General features: G+C 46.1%; 4 protein-coding genes across 4 annotated transcripts; 2 read left to right on the forward strand and 2 right to left on the reverse strand.

Moving 5' to 3' along the window:
* The first annotated feature begins 4,858 nt into the window (after positions 1-4,858).
* LOC4342190 (putative FBD-associated F-box protein At1g55030) lies at positions 4,859-7,058 on the forward strand. The gene is made up of 3 exons (XM_015790872.3): positions 4,859-5,866; positions 5,961-6,116; positions 6,266-7,058. The coding sequence occupies exons 1-3, from the start codon at positions 4,919-4,921 to the stop codon at positions 6,530-6,532; spliced, it is 1,371 nt and encodes a 456-aa protein (XP_015646358.2). The 5' UTR covers positions 4,859-4,918; the 3' UTR covers positions 6,533-7,058.
* An 862-nt stretch (positions 7,059-7,920) lies between these two features.
* Positions 7,921-8,748, reverse strand: LOC4342191 (classical arabinogalactan protein 9). Its single transcript, XM_015790799.3, has one exon. It carries the CDS (start codon positions 8,657-8,659, stop codon positions 8,174-8,176), a length of 486 nt encoding a protein of 161 aa, XP_015646285.1. The 5' UTR covers positions 8,660-8,748; the 3' UTR covers positions 7,921-8,173.
* Positions 8,749-11,301: 2,553 nt separating this feature from the next.
* On the forward strand, positions 11,302-12,361 carry LOC4342192 (photosynthetic NDH subunit of lumenal location 3, chloroplastic). Its single transcript, NM_001421958.1, has 2 exons — positions 11,302-11,643; positions 11,780-12,361. The coding sequence occupies exons 1-2, from the start codon at positions 11,376-11,378 to the stop codon at positions 12,178-12,180; spliced, it is 669 nt and encodes a 222-aa protein (NP_001408887.1). The 5' UTR covers positions 11,302-11,375; the 3' UTR covers positions 12,181-12,361.
* LOC4342193 (kinesin-like protein KIN-14N) lies at positions 12,331-17,338 on the reverse strand. Its single transcript, NM_001421957.1, has 16 exons — positions 17,009-17,338; positions 16,125-16,269; positions 15,936-16,045; positions 15,736-15,855; positions 15,433-15,636; positions 15,116-15,325; positions 14,968-15,042; positions 14,741-14,887; positions 14,548-14,671; positions 14,336-14,445; positions 14,047-14,208; positions 13,750-13,949; positions 13,323-13,404; positions 13,138-13,242; positions 12,938-13,042; positions 12,331-12,844 (listed from the first exon to the last, which is right to left on the reverse strand). The coding sequence occupies exons 1-16, from the start codon at positions 17,234-17,236 to the stop codon at positions 12,677-12,679; spliced, it is 2,295 nt and encodes a 764-aa protein (NP_001408886.1). The 5' UTR covers positions 17,237-17,338; the 3' UTR covers positions 12,331-12,676.
* Between the last annotated feature and the right edge of the window lie 1,968 nt (positions 17,339-19,306).

The following is a 19,306-nucleotide window of genomic DNA, read 5'->3' on the forward strand; positions in this document are numbered from 1 at the left end:
ATTATTGGGTTATGCAGTCAGCCCAGCCCAATTATGCTAGGGCCATTTACTCGTACTCTTTTTCCTTTTTTTCCTTTTGTATGTAATCAAATATCAGCGGAGTTATTTTTACTATAAATAAATTGGATGGCTAGGAGCACATATTGATTCAGAGGTGATCTGTACAATTAATTCCAAATCTTGAAATTAAATGATAGATATATGCAGCAAATATCTCAAAGATGTCATGCAATCCACCCCATCAGTATAGTTGGATGTCATTAATAGATGCACTACATTGATTGCTTCCTTTGCTAGTACCTCTTTAATGGTGTGTTATTAGCATCATTTGATCGTAGTCAAATCTGTTTTTCTTTATCAGAAAAAGCCATAGAACATGCATAAATTACAGCTGGGTATAAAGTATGTATCATTACATTTATAATTTATTCAGCAACCAAAACTATATGGCTTTAGATCTAAGCACGCACCCTCCTCTTGAGAAAAAAAAATCTCCATCTCTCTTTTCTGTTCTTGCTGCAGGAGGTTTTCTTGGCTTGACAACAGCTAGTGAAATCATTCAAGGTAATCATCTTCAAGTTTAACCTTAGGGAAAGATTGGTATTATGCTTCTAGAGAATTTTTCTTATCACCTCTCTTTCATGGTTGTTTTCTTTTATTTTCTCGCATATTTGGTTTCCTTGTGGTGAAAGTCCATGTATCTTTACACCATGATTTTGCATCTTGCTAGCATACTAGTATTCATCTCTGCATGCCATAGAATGATATATTATACTTTCATTTAACTAGATCTGTACCAATTGTGTATTACAGCAACACATAAAAAAATCTTCACCTTTAGCCTATTACACACACTCTTTGTAACTAGATCTAGATATATGCAAGTATACTCATATTATGTATAGTTTTTCCTTCAACAGCATATACATAATTTTCTTCTTGCACAAATGATAGGAGTAAAGTTGTATATCCTATGGGTCCCCATGAATGTTCCTTGGGAGTTTAGATCTGTAGTCAAAATACCCTTATGGTCTCAAATGAAAAATAAGGAAGACATGATCCATAATTTAAATCTATGTATTTAGGGTGCTTTTCATTTGTAGGAAAAAATAGGAATTTTGAAGGATTTCAATCCTATAGGAAAATATCCTATGAAGGCCTTTGAAACAAATGATTGAATCCTTTTCTATTCTTTGAAATCCCTATGGAATAAATAATCATATAGAAATTTTGGAGGAAACTTAGCAAGAGCTCCAACCTTTTGGAAAATTTCCTATGAGACTATATTTTGTACTATTTTACCTTTCCAAGCATTACAGTGTGGTGGATGACACTTTAGGGTACCCAACTGTTAGCGCACATATGTAGATAACGGGGATCTGATGGGACCCCTCTTTGAGTTTGGGTAGTAAAAATGTGGAAGCGGATGAGAGCTAGGGTATATACAGGTTTGGGCCACCTAGGAGTATAACACCTTACTCCTAATATGTCTTTGATTTCTCTCCTAGTGGAAATTAAGATGTTATAAAGGTTCCCTAGATCATGGCTCCTACACCTTTGTTAAGCACTCGCCTAAAGTATTCAGACTAGTTGTGTTCCTCCTCCTCTCTTTCATATTTTCTAAGAACTTCACAGAGGGTGGCTGACCATGGGAACTTCACAGAGTCTTTCTCTCCGAGTTTTTTTTTCTCGGTCCCCCCTCTCCATGGTCCTAGCTCTCCCCTTATAATACACTAAGGAACACCACATGACCAAACTACGAAAGAGGTGTCAAGTGTATAGGCATTAGGTATGGAAAGTCTTGTTAGCAATTATCCATCTTGCTTGCTCCTCTGAGCTCGGGTGGGTCCCCGTGGGGCCATCCCGTGTCTGGGTATGGTGAGCGCTCGCCACGCACCGCCACCCGAGATGCACGCAGGCTCACTGGAATAGGTTTATCGTGTTGCCCTAGTCGTGAGGCTCATCTATTAGTGTTTGGTAAATGCTAGTAAAAACTGGTGGGCCCAGGCAAATGGCGTGGTACTCAACCACACCGCCTACGTCTCACCGCCTTGTTAGGGTGAGCTGTGGCCGAAATGATAGGCAACAAGGGTGGCAGATGTCATCATGTCCTTCACGTCTCACGCCTTAGCTTGCGTAGATATATGTTTTGTCGCCCTTAAATTGAAAGACAATCGAGTGCCAAGGCGAGACAGCTTACACCATCCAACCATTGGGAGCAGGACAGTTGTGGCTATGTGCCCTACCACCTCAATGGAGACCTGTTGGGGTAGCACGGGGATTGTGCCCAAGATGGGCCTTTGTGGCCAAGGGCTTGGGGCTCTACATTAATTGTTGCGGATATACCACTCTCCGTTGTCTTCGAGGAGGGCCACGTGTTGACCCGTGATCGTCACGTGCCATCTTCAGTAGCTCGAGAAAGAGATGACGTAGCACCAACACGCCCCGGGCCGCTGACCATGGGGACCTTGGTTCCTATGTCACTAACTCCAACTGATTAAAGGGCGCCCCAGCTCTAGAATTAGTGTATCAATGTTGGTTGGACCATGACCAAGGCAGGGCTCAAACTTAAAGCCTAAGGGCCAACTCATAAGTTGAAGTTGCCAATAAGGCCCAACCTAGACTTTAAGTGTAGGATCGCATTTATGGCATATAAAGCCCATAGCTCAAAAATGAAAAAGATTCACTCGACCATAAAACCAAGAGAAATATGTGTGAGCTAGCTTTGAGACAATCCTCTAGCATCAGTTATGTTTCAAACAAATACTACGGACTAAAATCATCCAAGAGCATTTGGCCATATGTGGATTTGTAACTCGATATATAGGATGCTACTTTCATATGTTGGGAAAGTGAAGTCTCACAGGTGTGGGGCCAAAGAAATCAAGGGGAGAGCAATGTTGACGTGAAGGATCAAACAACATGTTGCCATGATGAAGGGTTGTCAAGCAGAAAAAGACATTGTACAAAGACAATATGCAAGCTTAAACTTGCTGGTGATAGGCACACATGTCAGCGATATCAACTACTGGAGATGACGATAAAAAGGGTTTCTAGTCCTCGGAGTTTGAGTGAAAATAATGGTATTTGGCAAAAATGATACTCTTTGTATTCAAGGATTATATGAGGTAGTCTTCTATAGAGGATAGAAAGGTTTCAAAAATCTTTCGTCGATCTAATACTGCTTCTAAGTGGTTTCATCGACCTTCATGAATACCACTCAAACACCAATAAAAACCAATGAAATATGGGCAAGTTTTCCCAAAAAAAGAACTGAATCTCTTGTACTTGGCTGATTTACCGAGTAGTTTCTTGATGAGAGTAGGAGCGAATTGACCGAAAACTATGATGAGCATGTGTTTTGTCTCAGACACATCCGCAGACTAAAATCATCTGGCCATATGTGGATTTGAGGCTCGATAGAGGATGATGTTTTTCTACGTTATGCAAGTAAAATTTCACATGCATGGGGCCAAACATATCAAGGGAAGGCAATGCTCATGCGAAGGATCAAGCACAATGTTGCCAAGATGATGGATTGAAGTCAAGCCCAAGATGAAATTGCACAGAGAGCAAAAACATGCTTCAAGATCGACTATCAGTGATGATGGCAGAAAGGCATTTCCGCTCCTATGAGTTGAGGGAAAATAAGGGTATTCTGGTAAAACACACTTACTCAAATGTTATATGAGATAGGTTGTTCCCATTGAGGAGTGGGTTTCTCCACATATCCATTTGTAGTACTTGAAGAAATTCGAGTTCTTTGTCATTTTGGCTTAGTTTCAACCTTATGTTACCACCATCCTTGATGAACTGAGGGTTCCTTTCCGAGACTTGTCGTACCATGTATGGAATTGTAATATAATGTATGGTATTGAAATCTCCTTGTCATTATTACCTTGCCTATACTTCGAAGAAGCAACTAGAGATAACACACATGGTAGATTGGAAATTGCTTGAGGTTAAGCTTCGTTGGAGAGATCCTAACATGCTGAACTCTATGGGAGCAAAACCCTATAGGTACGCCATCCCTATGAGGTCTCTCGTATCTAATTGTGAAGTCCTCCAGTGATAGATGTAGGAATTTGGGATGCGCAACGGGGAGCGGGACTTGCACAGCAACTACATAACTATTACATTGGATTTTAGGGGCAAATAGAAATAATACATGTAAGAAAATAAGTAGAATTCAAATAGATATGAATACATTTTAAAATCCTAAGCTCGCTTTAGTCCATCCCTAGTATCATAGATACACAGAAGGATAATGAGCAAGTCATCAATTGGTCGGATATGGTGCATATGTTAGATGTTTTCCTTCGTGGGTGCAACCACCAAGCTCAACTTGGAAGCAATAGAAAGAGGCATACAATCTAATGGATTGAGAAGAAAATTTGGAGGTAAAATGGGTTAATTCTTAATAACTATAACATAAAGTTGTCTCAACAAGTAAGATATGTCTTTACTTTGGAAACACCATTACCATAAAGGGGCGAGGAGGAATGAGGGCACGAAAGCGATGGCATAAGGCTCGGAGTGTGGACATGCATAAGAGTTTTCGTGTGCTGGTCTGCTCTAGAAATTTAGGTCGTCCATTCCCAGTTTTATGATCTAAAGGTTCCGAACCAATGGGTATATATGTTGTGGCACGTGGACAGATGGCTAGATCAACTCTACCATGGATTTTTTTTTTTTTGGGAAGGGGAGGACGTAATTGTATTAAGATTTGATAGCTTAGGGATATTCTAGTCTTTTTGATATTGTATTGCTATGTATTTTGAGACGGAGGGAGTATTATATGCGTGGTTAATTTGTTATCACACTAGTCATCTCAAATTACATGATGAAATTTGGTGTTTTCCAGGTAAGTTGGAATTAATCAGTTAGCTTAATTTTGTTGGGTTGACAGGGCAGATCGATGGCGTGCATGGATGATGTTCCTCTATGCATCCTGCAGTGCATCATGATGTTCCTGCTGCCGGATGTGGGAGACGTGGTGCGCGCGTCAGCAGTGTCGAGGAGGTTGCGTGAGGCGTGGATGGGGATGGAGGCCTACGAGCTGGATGCATCCACCATCCCTGATCATCACCTCCTCGACCTCGACTCCACCTTTGCCGCCATCGTCGACCGCGTCGTCTTCAACCACTCCGGCCCCGGCATCAAGTCCATGTCGCTGGCGCACACGCGCTACGACACCGACGGCGACCGGAGGGTGACGGCCTGGCTGGACCGCCTGGCGTCCCGCGAGCACCACCGCCTGGAGAGGCTCGACGTCAACATTGGCGCCGCCCTGCACACGCCGGCGTCGCTGTTCCGGTGCGAGACGCTGGTGGAGCTGCGGCTGGTGGTGCACGCCGCCGCTCGTGGGTTGCGGCTGGACGTGGACGGCGCCGTCCATCTCCCGCAGCTGAGGCGGTTGTGCCTGGAGCACGCGGGGTTCCGCAGCTCGACCCAATTCCAGAACCTCATCGACGGGTGCCCGTTGCTGGAGTTGCTGCACCTGAGGTTCACGGCGGTGGCGCGGAGGGAGGACACGGTGGGCATCGAGATCCGCAGCCCGTCGGTCCGGCGGGTGGTGTTGGAAGGGTGCGGCGGGTACGGCATGGTGCCGTTCGAGGTGTCGGCGCCCAACGTGGAGGAGTTGGTGTTGTCCGGGCGGAACATGGTCGCCGTCGAGAAGGGCGGCGTGAGGAGGCTGTCGGCGCGGAAGGTGAGCCTGCTCATGGACGACAAGCTGTGGTGGTACAACGTCTTTGCACCCTTCCACCACTTCACGGCCTTCCTCAACGTCGGGACCAACATGAGTCGCATCATGGCTGGCTTCCATGGCGTCCTCGAGCTCGCCATCTCCGGCTGGTGCATCGAGGTATATATATATATATATATACACACTCATCTGCATATATTCTGCACTCTATACATATAACAAGAATATAATCGGAATTGCAATGCAAATGCAGTACCTGTCGAAGATCGTGGACAGCATGAATCTGCCGGATTGGGGAATAGAGGTTCTGAGAGTGGAGGGAATGTGGCCAAACCAAGGCCAAGCAGGCGTCGTCCTGCATCTCCTTCGCAGCTCGCCATGTCTCAGGAACCTTTTCATCACCAACGAGGTCGCTCACTCATTCTACCTCCCTACTCTCATCTTTAATTTCTAATAATGATGAATCCTAGCTAGCTACATGGCTACTTACATGATGAATATATGTGCATCAATGATTAAAGTGCAAGTAATTAATGGTGATACTACGATGTTGATCAGTTGGAGCATCCCAGGGAGATCTCGATCGATGAGAATCGGGAGCAGTATCCTGCAACGCCGGAGTTCCTGTTCGACGCCGTGCCCGGCCGGCTGACCCATCTGAGGCGCTTCTTCATGTTCAACTTCAGCGGCAACCGCAACGAGATCAGCATCATCAAGTTCGTCTTAGGAAGCTCATCCATTTCCATCAACCCGGACCAGTTCGGTGTCACTGATTACCTCGGCAACGACTGGAGTTCCACCCAGCTTATCCTAGCCTCGCTCTAGTTGATTCGCTAGCTCTCTCCTGTGTGTGTCTTCATCGACATTTTATCATCGATAGATCTGGCTAGTAGATGATGCCAGATGTTATTGCAGATATATGGTGCAACTGCACACAGACAATCCATGCAGTGGTTCATGCAATGCAAGTATGCAACAGACTGTTTTAAAGGAGAAGAAGCTTCGTTTAGCATTGCCGCATTCTCTGTTTTTTTTGTTATGTATGAGGTTCATCTGTATCTTTATATTGCTAGGGGCAAGGCTGGTGGTTGCTTTTGCCCTTTAATTTGTGAGTATGAGTATCACTGGCTAGGCAGCAAAACTATATATATTCTCCTAGTCCTAGGCTCCTAGCTATCTGAAGAAATGAACTTTTTTTTCTGCCTTCTTGATTTGTGCAGAATAGCTTTATGAGGGATAACAGGGGAAGAACTGAATATGCTTAAAGGAGATGCAGCATGTATGCCTGCTTTTTGTTTACAAATGTATGACACTATGGTGGTTGTATTGATTATATATTGGTCAAAACCTTTTCAACCTCTGTCCACCAATATGCTTTATTTATAATTATACAGGTTGGCTGATGGAGATTACACCGGTAGATTTGTTGTCGAAAAATACATTAAAAGAAAAGGAATCTACAGATTCATGGCTACACAATTCCTAGCATACATGTATAGATTAAGCTAAACAGAGGAAATGCTAGTACAGCTCATGTATCTGATCCATCCGGTGGAAACTTATGAAAAGTGACACCTGCTTCTGTTGTTTTGCGAGGAAAAATGATTCCATCCTTACAGGTCATATGTGTGCTGCCACTGCTTGTTTGTTTTGATTCTTCAAGTGCATAAGACAAGTTGATGAGTGAAAGTAAAGCCACCGACCTTCTTACATACTTCTAAGAAAACTAGCCTGTTACTGAAAATTTACAGTGGTGAATAACAGATGAAGGAAAACAAATGGATGGAGGGGAGCTCACTTTTGTCCTAGTGTTTGCCTAGAGGAAATGTAGTGGCCATACTGTAGGCTATCCACCATGCATGCAACAAGTGGAGAAGATTATATATTGCTGACTTTTCTGTTACAGTTATTTTTGTGCTTGAAAATGACATCTTCTCTTTGACACTGAAATGCCTTGAGTGTTTTATTTTGGATCCTTGAGGAAGGAGAAGATGCGCAAAGAGTAGTTTGGTGAATCTGAATGCATCCCCCAATTTACTTCCTCTGAGGAAAGAAAAGCAATTAGCAACTGAAGCACGGAAGAAAACAGTTGGAAAGGGATGTTCAGGATCCAAGGATGGTCAATGCCGGTCAAACATCCGTCGTGTGTACGGTACGAGATAGGTAGGTAATTTAATTGGCACAATCACAAACAAACAGATGAGATCCATCGCTGTCATGCTCCTCAGATAACTGAAATTCAACAAATGAATTTGATGGTGGAACAACAGAATTGTCAGGCAACTATTTGTACAGTGTAATCAACTCACGCAACATCAGAGATGAACTCAACTCAGCATTTCAGCAAGGCAAAATTTTGCGAATGAATTGCAAGATTAGCCAGAATCACTAGCAGTACATCGAATCGCCGGGCTACCTGACACACTAGAGTAGCCGCTCTGAATCTGAGATGAAGAATCGGCGGCATCAGGAGGCCGTTGGGCTTGGCGCCTCCGGTGCGGGCGGAGGAGCTGACGGTAACGCCGGCGGTGGCGTCACCAGCGCAGGCGCAGCGGGAGGAGGCGGCGGGGGCACGAGAGCGTCGGGAGGAGGCGGTGAGGCGAATGCGGGAGGGGGCTGCGCAATCGCTGGAGGTGGTGGCTGCAGAGGGGGTGGGGGCTGCGGCATGGGCATGGGCATGGCGGCGTCCGGTGGGGGGAAGGAGGGATATTGGTGCGGCGGCGGAGGAGTGGTGGCGGCTGTTGACGGCATGGAGGGCTGCGGGACGGTGTCGGGCAGGATGGGCTGGCACTCGTCGGCGGCGGCGCAGGCGGAGGAGGAGGAGCTGGCGCGCGACTTGGCGCGGTGGAGGAGGGCGCGGAAGGCGAGGACGACACCGATGAGGGCGAGGAGGGCCAGGACGGTGAAGAAGATCTTGGTGGCCTTGCCGACATAGCACCACCGCATCGCCATCGCCGCCGGTTGCTTCGCTACACTACACTACACTGAGATGGCAGTGTGTGCGTATGCAAATGCAAAAGCAACTTGACTTGTGTCGTCTCGTCTCGTCTCGTCTACTCTCTCGGTGTAGTTGGACTGGAGTATTTTCTGTGGTGAAACAAATTAAAGCAAGGACGGGCGTTGGATGGAGCAGATGAGAGGCCGTGGATCCATGTTGCAGCTACCTGATGATGCAGATGGCCTTGGAAACGCAAACCTCATCAATGAATGTCACTGGATCTACGTTATCTATACTTATGATTTATTGGTACCTGTACTGTACTAGTGCTCCTCATCACCTGCACGGCTGCATCTGCATGACCAGTGTTTACGACTATTTTAGGACTCTACTTATACCTGGCCAAATGGGCCGTGCCAAGCCGGGCCGGCCCGAGCACGGCAGTGCTGTAGCCGGCCCAGGCCCGGCACGGCACGCCAGCCTATGGGCCGTGCCAGCATGGCCCGTTATCCCGTGCCGTGTTTGGGCCGATGCCTCAGCCCGTGGGCCGGCACGGCACGGCACGTTTACTGTAGCGTGCCGGCACGGCACGGCCCAGGCATGGCACGGCCCACCGGCCCATTTATTTTTCCTACGATTTTCTAATTTTTCCCATATATTTCTCATATTTTTTATTTTTTTCCACATTTTATCCTATTTGTACCATATATTTTATGATATATTTCCTAAATTTTCCTCACATTTATCCTATATTTATAATATTTTCCTTTATATTATATTTTTTCTGCCTTTTTTCTTTTTTTTCCCCTCAAATTTTAATTTTTATGGGCCACATATACTAGTGGGTCGGCTACCAGCCCACGGTCCGCTACAGTAGCCGTGCCGGCCTGGCACGGCCCAGCACCTCCTTGGGCCGTGCTTGGGCCGAGGCCTTGGCACGTGGGCCGGCACGGCACGGCCCGCTACAGGAGCCGTGCCCTAGTGGGCCGTGCCGTCAGTGTGTCGTGCCGTGCTGGGCCGGGCCGCCCGTTTGGCCTGCTATAACTCTACTACTAGCTAATAGTAGTGGACGATTCTTCCAGGGATTAAGGCTGTGTTCGCCGTGGTACAGTATTAGCGCGTAATTAATTAAGTATTAGCTAATTTTTTTAAAAAAGATTAATTTGATTTTTTAAGCAACTTTCATATAGAAACTTTTTATATTAAAAAAACACGCCATTTAGCAGTTTGAAAAAGCGTGCGCGTAAAATGGGCATCGAACATAGCTTAAGTCTATTTTGCCTCCTTCCACTATTGCGTTGTGCTGAATCGCATCCTCCAAATTCGAAACAGTTACAAATCGATTTCTTCTATTGTTGCAAAGTTTCTACTCACGGGGTAGTTAACCATGGTCAAACTTGTTGACGTGTACAAATGGAATCACATGTAGGGATAGATATCGAGTTGACTCGGCTCGGCTCATCAACAAGCTCGAGCTAGCTCGTTAAGCTCACGAGCTAGGGGCAAGAGACATAGCCGGCGAGCATAGGAAGCAGCTCAACCTCGCCTGCACTTCAAGTCTGCAACTAGGGGAGGAGGGGAGGAGCTTGACGGCGGAGAAAACGAGCTCGAGCTTGAGCTCGACGGCGACTACAGAGAGGAGCTCGATGGTGGAGGGGATGAACTCAACCTTCACAGCTCCGCCGACACTTGGACAGTTCACGGTTGGACCACGAGGAGGAGGCGAGCTCGACGGCGGGCACTGGGGGAGAGGCGGAGAGCGGCGGCGGCAGGCGCTCGATGGGGGTTGGCGGCGGCGGCTTGGCGCGGTGGCGATGGCGCTCACACGGCGGCGTGGCGCAGCGCCGATGGCGATGGCCGAGATGCGGATGCCGAGATGCACCGAGCGCCCAAGCCGCTGATGCGATGCGAATGCGATATGTGCGAGACGGTGGTGGACAGGGAGTCAGGGTCTCAGGCTGAGGTGAACTAGGGTTTTTTTTGATGAGTCTATTGGGCCAATGGGCCATAATGTATGTGTGCTGTTAGCTGTGGACCTGACTTGGCCTGGTAACCCCATAGCTCGTTAAGGCTCGCGAGCAGCTCGAGCTGGCTCGTTATCTCTAACGAGCTAAGATGCCAGCTCGGCTCGTTAGGAAATTCAAACGAGACAAGCCAAGTCGAGCCTGTCACGAGCCGAGTGAGCTAACGAACCACAAGCTTTCTGTCCACCCCTAACCACATGTAAATGCCTTGGTTTGCACCAGATTGAGAGGAGGAAGAGAGAAGATTGAGAAGATACACAAAACGAGGTGAGACATTAGCACATGATTAATTGAGTATAAACTATTTTAAACTTAAAAAATTGATTAATATGATTTTTTAAAGCAACTTTCGTATAGAAAATTTTTACAAACACACCGTTTAGTATTCGGGAAGTGTGTGCGTGGAAAACGAAACAAACTAACTCAAAATCACTGAATCACCTCCTGCAGAATAAGAAGATGGTGGAGGCATTATACCAGGTTTAGCGGTTAAGAGAGACGATTCAATCAAGAGCGAGAGAGGAGGGAGGCAAGTTAGACTAATTCCTTCATGCAGCCATTCTGTCGGCCCCTAGGAGAGGCAGCCCCATCAAACCGAGAGAAATATCTATGTGGTGCACTTTTGCAAAGGCGAAGGTTTTCCTCATCCTCTCGTGGCATCGCGCGCTATCCATTCATTCCCTTGCTACACTGACACACATCCTCGATGGCCACTTATCTCCAATCAGCAGGCCTCACCGCCGCCACTGCCAGCACCAGCCGCCTCCTCCGGCCAACACCACGGAGGCTGCTCCTCCTCGTGGCGGCGTGCTCCACTGGCGGACGGAGATCAGCCTGCCTCTCCGTCGGCCTCGCAGCCGCCGCCGCCACCATCTTCCAGCATCATCCCGCCTGCGCCGCCACCGACGACGAGCCGGCAAACAATGGGTGGTGGCTCACCGAGTTCCCTTTGCCGGTGCCAAAGATTGTCAACAGTGAGTAGTAAATTAATTACCATTACACACACAAAATATATAAATATAGTGATTGCAATATATATATATATATATATATATATATATATATATATATATATATATATATATATATATATATATATTGTGTGTGCAGAGGAGCTGAACAATGGCGAGACGGGGAGCCGGACGTTCGTGAGGAACGGCATCTACATAGCCGACATCGGGCCGAGCTACGCGGCGCACGCGTACAGGCTGCGGAGCACGGCGTTCGACCTGCTGGCGCTGGAGGACCTGCTGGGCAACAACGCCGACAGGGCCAACTACGTCACCAAGTACCTCCGCCTCAAGTCCACCTTCATGTACTTCGACTTCGACAAGCTCATCTCCGCCGCCTCCGACGACCAGCGCCCCCCGCTGCTCGACCTCGCCACCCGCCTCTTCGACAGCTTCGAGCGCCTCCAGAAGGCCTGCGGCACCAAGGACGACACCCAGATCGGCTCCTCCTATGCCGACACCAAGATCATCCTCCAGGAGGTCATGGCAAAGATGGCCTAGTGTTTCTGTTGGTGTACTAGCTAGTACTGTATTTCTCTCACTTTACTTGTCATACATACATATATATATATATATATATATATCCTCCTCATCACACACATATTCATATTCACATCTACGCTATGCAATATAACTTCATACTCAGTAAGTACTAAAAAGCAACAGAGCATTTCAATTCCAATTACTTGTCTGTCTTTATCATCCAAACAAAGCCAGCCCAACACAACACAGGGCACTTCTCCAATAAAATACAACCAACCTCACATCTTGTTACTACCACTGCACATTGATGCAGCCACAAATTAGATACTACAGTACTATCTGTAATGTAATGCAATGCGATGCTCGTACAATCAACAAAGCCACATGCCAAATCAGAATATTATACACACCCTCTAAGCAACCAACACACGGAGGGGATGCAAATGATCCATTGCATCCCTCAAACAACACACAAATACAATTAGTCATGGACATTCATTTTGTCCAAGCCAACTCATCCTTGCGCCAAGCTACGCACTTGGGTTTGACGACGAGGGATGCCAATCTCGCACGAGTTCACCCGTGCTGCGAACCGTAGCGAGCAAATTGACTCCCCTGTAGACGACACCTCTGGAGACAGATTCACAAACATAAGTGTCTTCGAGTCTCCTCCAAGGCATGGCTGTGTCCAAGGGGAACAAAATCATTCACACATTATAGCCACGGAAACTAGAACAAGTTTGCAGATATTCTTAGCTGAGTGCTTAGAATTTACCTGTAGCAAGTACGTTAATTTTGAGTTCCTGAACGGAACGTGCTCCTCTTTCTTTGCAATGGAGAAGATTACATCGCTCAAGCATGAGAGGCTCTTATTAATAGCCTAAATAGCAAATTTATATCATAACAGTGGTTACGCATTGTACCATGTACACACCTTAGATGCAACAAAAACTGAGGTGTGAAATAGCAAATTACCTGTGTCTCCTTTAGCCTATCTCCGGTGGCACCGCTCTTGTTAAGCCGCTCACTGCCGGCAAGATCGATTAGATTGAGCACTCCTTGCACCTGCTGGTCTGTTCCCTGTAGAGAAAACAATCCAAATGATGAATACAAAAAATTACCAGGCATTAGCAAGACCTACATTAGAAGATATCGCATACCTCATTGACACCAAAAATTCGAAGCGTGAACACACAATGACTTCTAGATGATTCTTCGTTCATCTGTGTTCTTCCAACAGATCTGCAGATAAATAATAAAGCTGTGTACAACGTATGGCAGCAAATTTAAGGTACAGATTCGGAACTCTTTCTTGGAGAATTCAGCTAAATTATTGTGCACTCTATAGCACAACAGTATGTAAAGCACAAAGATTTTGAAAATGGTGTCATAATAAAGCTAGTTTTTGACTTATTGCATTTCATTGAAATTATGCTTCTAACTTCACTTCAGGCTTTATGCTAACCTGATTATGTTTCTATGTGCTCACAGAAACTATATCCAGGTTCTTTGCCTTCTTTGTATTCTTCTGTTCTCATGAATTTAATTGAAGATTTGAAAAACTGATGAGAAGAACTAGAGTGTAACCTGCTCTGAGCAGCCCGCTTGAGGAGAGAAGAAACTTCATTGATACTCGATACATCGACAATTGTGAGATCTGATACATGGGTATTACCATTGGCATCATGCTTGATACTGTACTTTGAAGCGCCACCATCTTGAACAGTTGTGCGATTAGTGGCTAGCAGATCACGTATGGCTTCATTGTAGATTTCCAGCATAGATGCCTAGATGTTCAATGTAAACATGACAGTTACAACTATAGAAAGCCTGCACCTTTGTTAGCTCAAACAAACTGACCAATTGAAGTGGGTAAGAACTCACCTGCATCTTATATTTCCATCCCTGTGAAATAAGAGCCTGGCTTGTTTGGAAAATTTGTTCAAGTGATCTCGGAATTAATCCTTTCTGGTCATGCAATTCTGGATTTCCCATCATTGTGTATGTTTTACCCGAGCCAGTTTGGCCATATGCAAATATGCACACCTGAGTTGTTTTCACATTAGTTAGCACGAATTATAAATACTAACTTTTATGGACAAACTTTTTTCCCTCTCCTATAGCGAGGTTGTGCTCTTGCACTTCTCAAAACACAGCAACAAGTAAATGTTACCTTGTAGCCATCAAGGGCGCTTTGGATGAGTTGGGAAATCTCAATGAACACATCTTCTTGTGATGCCGACTGCTCAAATACTTTGTCAAATGTGAAAGAATACATTTGAGCTGTGAAGAAAAATGAAGATTTACTGGAATGAGATAAATCTTCCAAGAGGTGCAGACATGAAAGTAAAAAACACAGAAGGATCGCAGTAAGTGTTACTATACCATTATGTGTCAACTCAATGCCACGACCTAAGTTTTCTCCACTCTTTGGATAAGCAACAGCTCCTGATTCATTTGGCAATAAAGGTCGCACCCTACAGAATACTCGAATGTTTCCCTTAAGCTCCTGCAATGCAAGAGTCTTAGCAACAACACTAGAAACACAAAAGACCAAGAACAGTTTAAGAGACAGTACGAGTATTGTATTATGGAGTCTTTTCCGCAAATTCTCTCCGTCCAAAATTTGTTGCTCAGCTTCTTCGAGTCGTAATTGCAGATCCTCCAACATTCTTTTTTGCTTCTCATACTCAGTCATCGTCTCCATAGTAGTCAAATCAGATCTCTACATAATTAAATAAAATAGCAAGTCCTTAAGTGCTTGTGGATATAATATATTGAAACAAAGAGGCTTTCAGTATGCACCTTTAACTTTTCGTTAGCTGATGCAAGCTGCAGCTCCAATGTTTTAATTCTCTCTGCTTGGGACGAACATGTTTCCTATATTGAAAATACATTAGCTACACTGATAGCAGTAATTAGACATTGAATCAATTACAGCACAGGAGCATACCTCAAGGGCAGTACTTCTTGTCATGGCATTATCCAATTCTGCTACCGACTTTCCAGTCATTTCCTTGTATGTACTTACATCGGCCAACAAGGAATGTATTTCAGCTAATTTATGATCACGGTCATCCCTTACTTGCTGGAGTTCACCCCTGAGATTATCAACTTCCTTTAGCAAGTCGGTCTTTTGTTTTAGAGCTTCATTTTGGGAAGACTGCATGGAATAGAGGCGTTGTTTATCACCACGGAATCAATGCAATACAGCAGTATAATTTAAGATGAACAGATGTTTGTACTGAAAGGCCGGGACTAAGATCATACCTTTGCCAAATCTAGCTGCATCTTTACAGAGTTAGCATGGTCCTTCAAACCATTCATTGTTTCTACCATAGTGTTCTTCTCTTTCTGCAGCTTTGCTATTGTTTCACCATTCTTCGTTGCATCTGCCTGGAGGTTGCTGTTATACTGCTGCAAACTAGTGTTGTATTCTTGAAGCCTCTTATTTGTGTCCTGAAGCATCTTGATCTAAAGGAGCCAAAACACAGTCAAAGCATAATCTGTAGTGAATGGAAAGTGCAGAGTTATTTATTAACCACATAAGCTTTTCTAGAAAGAAAGTAAGACCTGATCATTAAGGCGTTTTTCCTCCAACTTAATCCTTCTAAGATCTTCCAAATGCTCATTTCGGGAAGCCTCAACAGCAATCCTTGCTTCCTTTTCATCTCCATAAGACCTAAGGGCATCCTACATTTCAAAAATTTGTTAATCATAGAACACTCCTGGAGCAATAAGAGGGAACTTAACCAGACGCACGAGTCACCCACCAGTTTCTCAGCCTCCACTCTCTTTAGATTCTCCTCTAAAGAAGCATACTGTCTCTGAAGCTCCTCATTTATTGCCTTTGATTCTTCTATTGCACTTTTCAGCTGAGCCACTAGATGACATAGCATAGATTCAGTCAGTAGAATCAACAAGCGCACAAAGTGTCATGATATGAAATGAAAGGGTGGTACCAATCTCAGAGTGATGTTTCTCTGCCGCCTCAAGTAGACCATTGAGCTTCCCAATCTCAGCCAGGTTTGTATCCTCCCTCTCTAGCAGCCACTTGATGCAAGCCCGTAGCTTTTTTATGTATTCCATCATTTGCTCGCTCTTCCCCTGCAGAAACAATCACAGCATGGGAAAAGAAAATATCAGCCAGTGTAAACAACTAAACACAGATGATGAGTCATTCAAGGTAGCAAACCAAGCGGCAAAGTAACATTCAAAATTTCAACTACTAAGTCGAAAAGAACATCTTTTCACCGAGGCGGTGGAAGGACGCTGTCCAATTTTATATAGTTCAGTGGACACATTTGCGGTTCAGGTCCTTGGAGCAACATGGTGCTCAGGATTATCCATTGTGAAAATTAGACAGTTGTTTGTCTCAGACTGTTTGAGGGTTTTGTATTTGCTCTAGCTAGTCCTTTTGGTGTGAGCATACAGAAATGACTTATCCAAATTACTGAGTAGCCAACATAACATATGACACAGCCTCTAACCTAACCAATTGTTACAGGTAGTTCAGTAGGGTTACTGCCACTGTAGTGTTGTCGAATCCTCTGGTTGGAACTCTGGGCGTGGCTTAAGTTGTTTAAACATTTTAAGGTAGAGAACATAACATGCATCAATTTTGACAGCCGGGAAGGAACACCGGCTATGTACTAGTATTTACTTAGTACAGTATTTAGGAAAGAGGTAAAAAATATTCCAATCCGCAGTAGCAAGCCACGCATAAGGCCAAGATCCATAAGAAACGACTATGGGGGGAAATACTGATCTAGCAATAGTAAGTCTGTCCGTAAATTAGGGTGTGGGGGGAAAAGAAGAAGAAATGGGGAGGAGAAAAATCCTTGACCTTGTAGTCCATCTTGTTCTTGCCCTTCATCTTCTCGTTGAGGAGGGCGTCGACATCGTCCCTCCCGGCGAACTCGATGGCGGGGTCAGGGGCGGGCGGAGCGGCGTTGGCGGAGAGCGGGGCGCGGGCGGCGGACCCGGCGGCCGTGCGCTGGCGCTTGCCGGCCTGCGCGTCGGCGGCGTTCTCCTTCTGGTGGAGCATCCCGGGGCGAGTGGCGCGCGTGGACATGGCCGGCGAGCGGATCTAGGGCTAGGGCGAGCGGCGGCGGAGGCGGCGGGGAGAAGAGGAGGAGAGGATTTTGGATTTTGGATTTGGATTTGGGAATGGAGCGACACAAGAGAGAGAGAGAGAGGGAGGGAGAATTGAAATTTTCGGTGGGAGTGGGACCCAAGCCAACGCGCCGCCCCCGCTCCTCTAACTGGGCCGCTCGGCCCATAATGAAAACCTAACGACATGTGCGATTTACATTGTGGGCCGGAAAGTGCAACGGAGGAGATTGTGCTTGTGCTTGTGCTTGTGCTTGCACTTGCACACAGGGAGGACTATACTTTCCCTCCCTTATCGTTTGCTCGTGATTTAATCTCCTCCCTCAACCATAAAACCGGATATAACGTCTCCACCATCTCTTAGAATTCGGTGCAAATAGACTTCTTAGCTGGTTTGAAAAGCACCTTTTTGTTGACGTGGCATATTGACCGCATGTGGGACCCACATGTCATACACTCTATATTCTTTCTCCATACTACTCTCTTCTTCGTCTTTCCATTTCTCCCCCTCTCTTCCTCATGATCTCCAGGCCAGTGAAAGGGGAACATACTTCAATCGGGTCATATTTCTTAGATCCGAAGTAGTCGAAGTATCCCCTCGTTGAAAGATCCACTACTTGAAGCCATCTCTTTGCAAATCCTTTGAATACCAGCGCCCCTTACCTAGCATGTTATTATCGACAGGTTGTACCCCGATCTCCATCCCTATGTGGTTTTTTAATTTGAAGGACATATGGATCAGCTGATACGAGGATGCAGACAAATATGTAAAGAGAGAAGGGAGACGGAGATTTTTGTGTGGGTTTAGACCCTCTGATCATGGGTAATAGCTCTACTCCTATTGGATGGGTGTTGCCATTATATATCAATCTCTCATGAGAAGTATAGGGATGAATACCTAATCTAGTTTGGCAGTATATCGGTGTAAATCTTGGGCTCGACAATTACCTATAGTCAGTTTCGTCACGTATTGACTCGCGAGATCGAGGGTGGCTTATATCGATTTGTATCTCTCTTGGGTTATTGTCTTTTGCATTATGCTTGTCTTGTCCCGTCTAGGGTCTTATATTTATAACCCCCCACCCCCAAGTGTCCCTTGTCCAATTAAAACCAGGGAGGTTGTCGGTGACATGGGACCGGGAGTATTATGACTAGAGGCTTGGGCAGGAGCAATCACCCACGGGGCCTGACCCCCTCGGGGGGGGGGGGGGGGGGGGGGGGGGCGGGCCCGAGGGTGATGTGGCCGCCCCCCTCTTTGTCTCCCCGAGGGGTCGGACCGCTTCCGTTCCGGCCCCGGGGGCTGAGGCGCCCCGACCCCTTGTGGGTTTGGCGCCGCGTGTATAGGTTAGGTGAGCGCAGCGGGGCTCACCTAACCGCATTCATTGCGATTGGGACAAGCGCGTCACGCCGCATGTAACGCAGTGCAGCGCGCTCGTTTATCCGGTCTGTGATCAGTCACAGACCAGATCGTGGGTTAGGTGGCGACAGGCGGTCTGACACACGCCTCGCCCCATCCCGTCAGGATGAGCGCCTCCAAGCACCCGTCCCTAAGCCGGAGCCAGCGTGTTACCTCCTGGAGATGGCACGTTGATCCCGGTCAGGTATATGCCAGGCTTCATCCTAACCATTACAGGCAAGATATTGTATGAAGAAGGGCGAACATGCAGATTGCTAAACTGACGCGTGATGGACAAGAATGACCGATTTGTGACCGGTCAGACACTGGTCATGTCGTCAGCAGACAGCCATGATCCCACGTCGCGCCTGCCTCCGGCGGAAGTGGAGGTAGGTATGGGCCGTCCCATCAGAAGATCATTCGGACGGCAACCATACAAATCTCCGTCCATTTATGAAAAGATAGGAGAAGTCCCCACAAAAAAGAAAGAGAGATGGTGCATGTGGTATCCCCTTGAAAGATAAAAGGAGGACCTTACCCACTTAGAAAGGGGGATTCGGATCCAGGACGAAAAGAGAAAAAGAAGGAGGAGGGGGAGAGTTAGAGTTCTCTAGCTCTCCAGCTCTTTGTAGCTTC

The sequence above is a fragment of the Oryza sativa genome, chromosome 7, assembly GCF_034140825.1.
Source record: "Oryza sativa Japonica Group chromosome 7, ASM3414082v1".
NCBI lineage: Eukaryota > Viridiplantae > Streptophyta > Magnoliopsida > Poales > Poaceae > Oryza > Oryza sativa.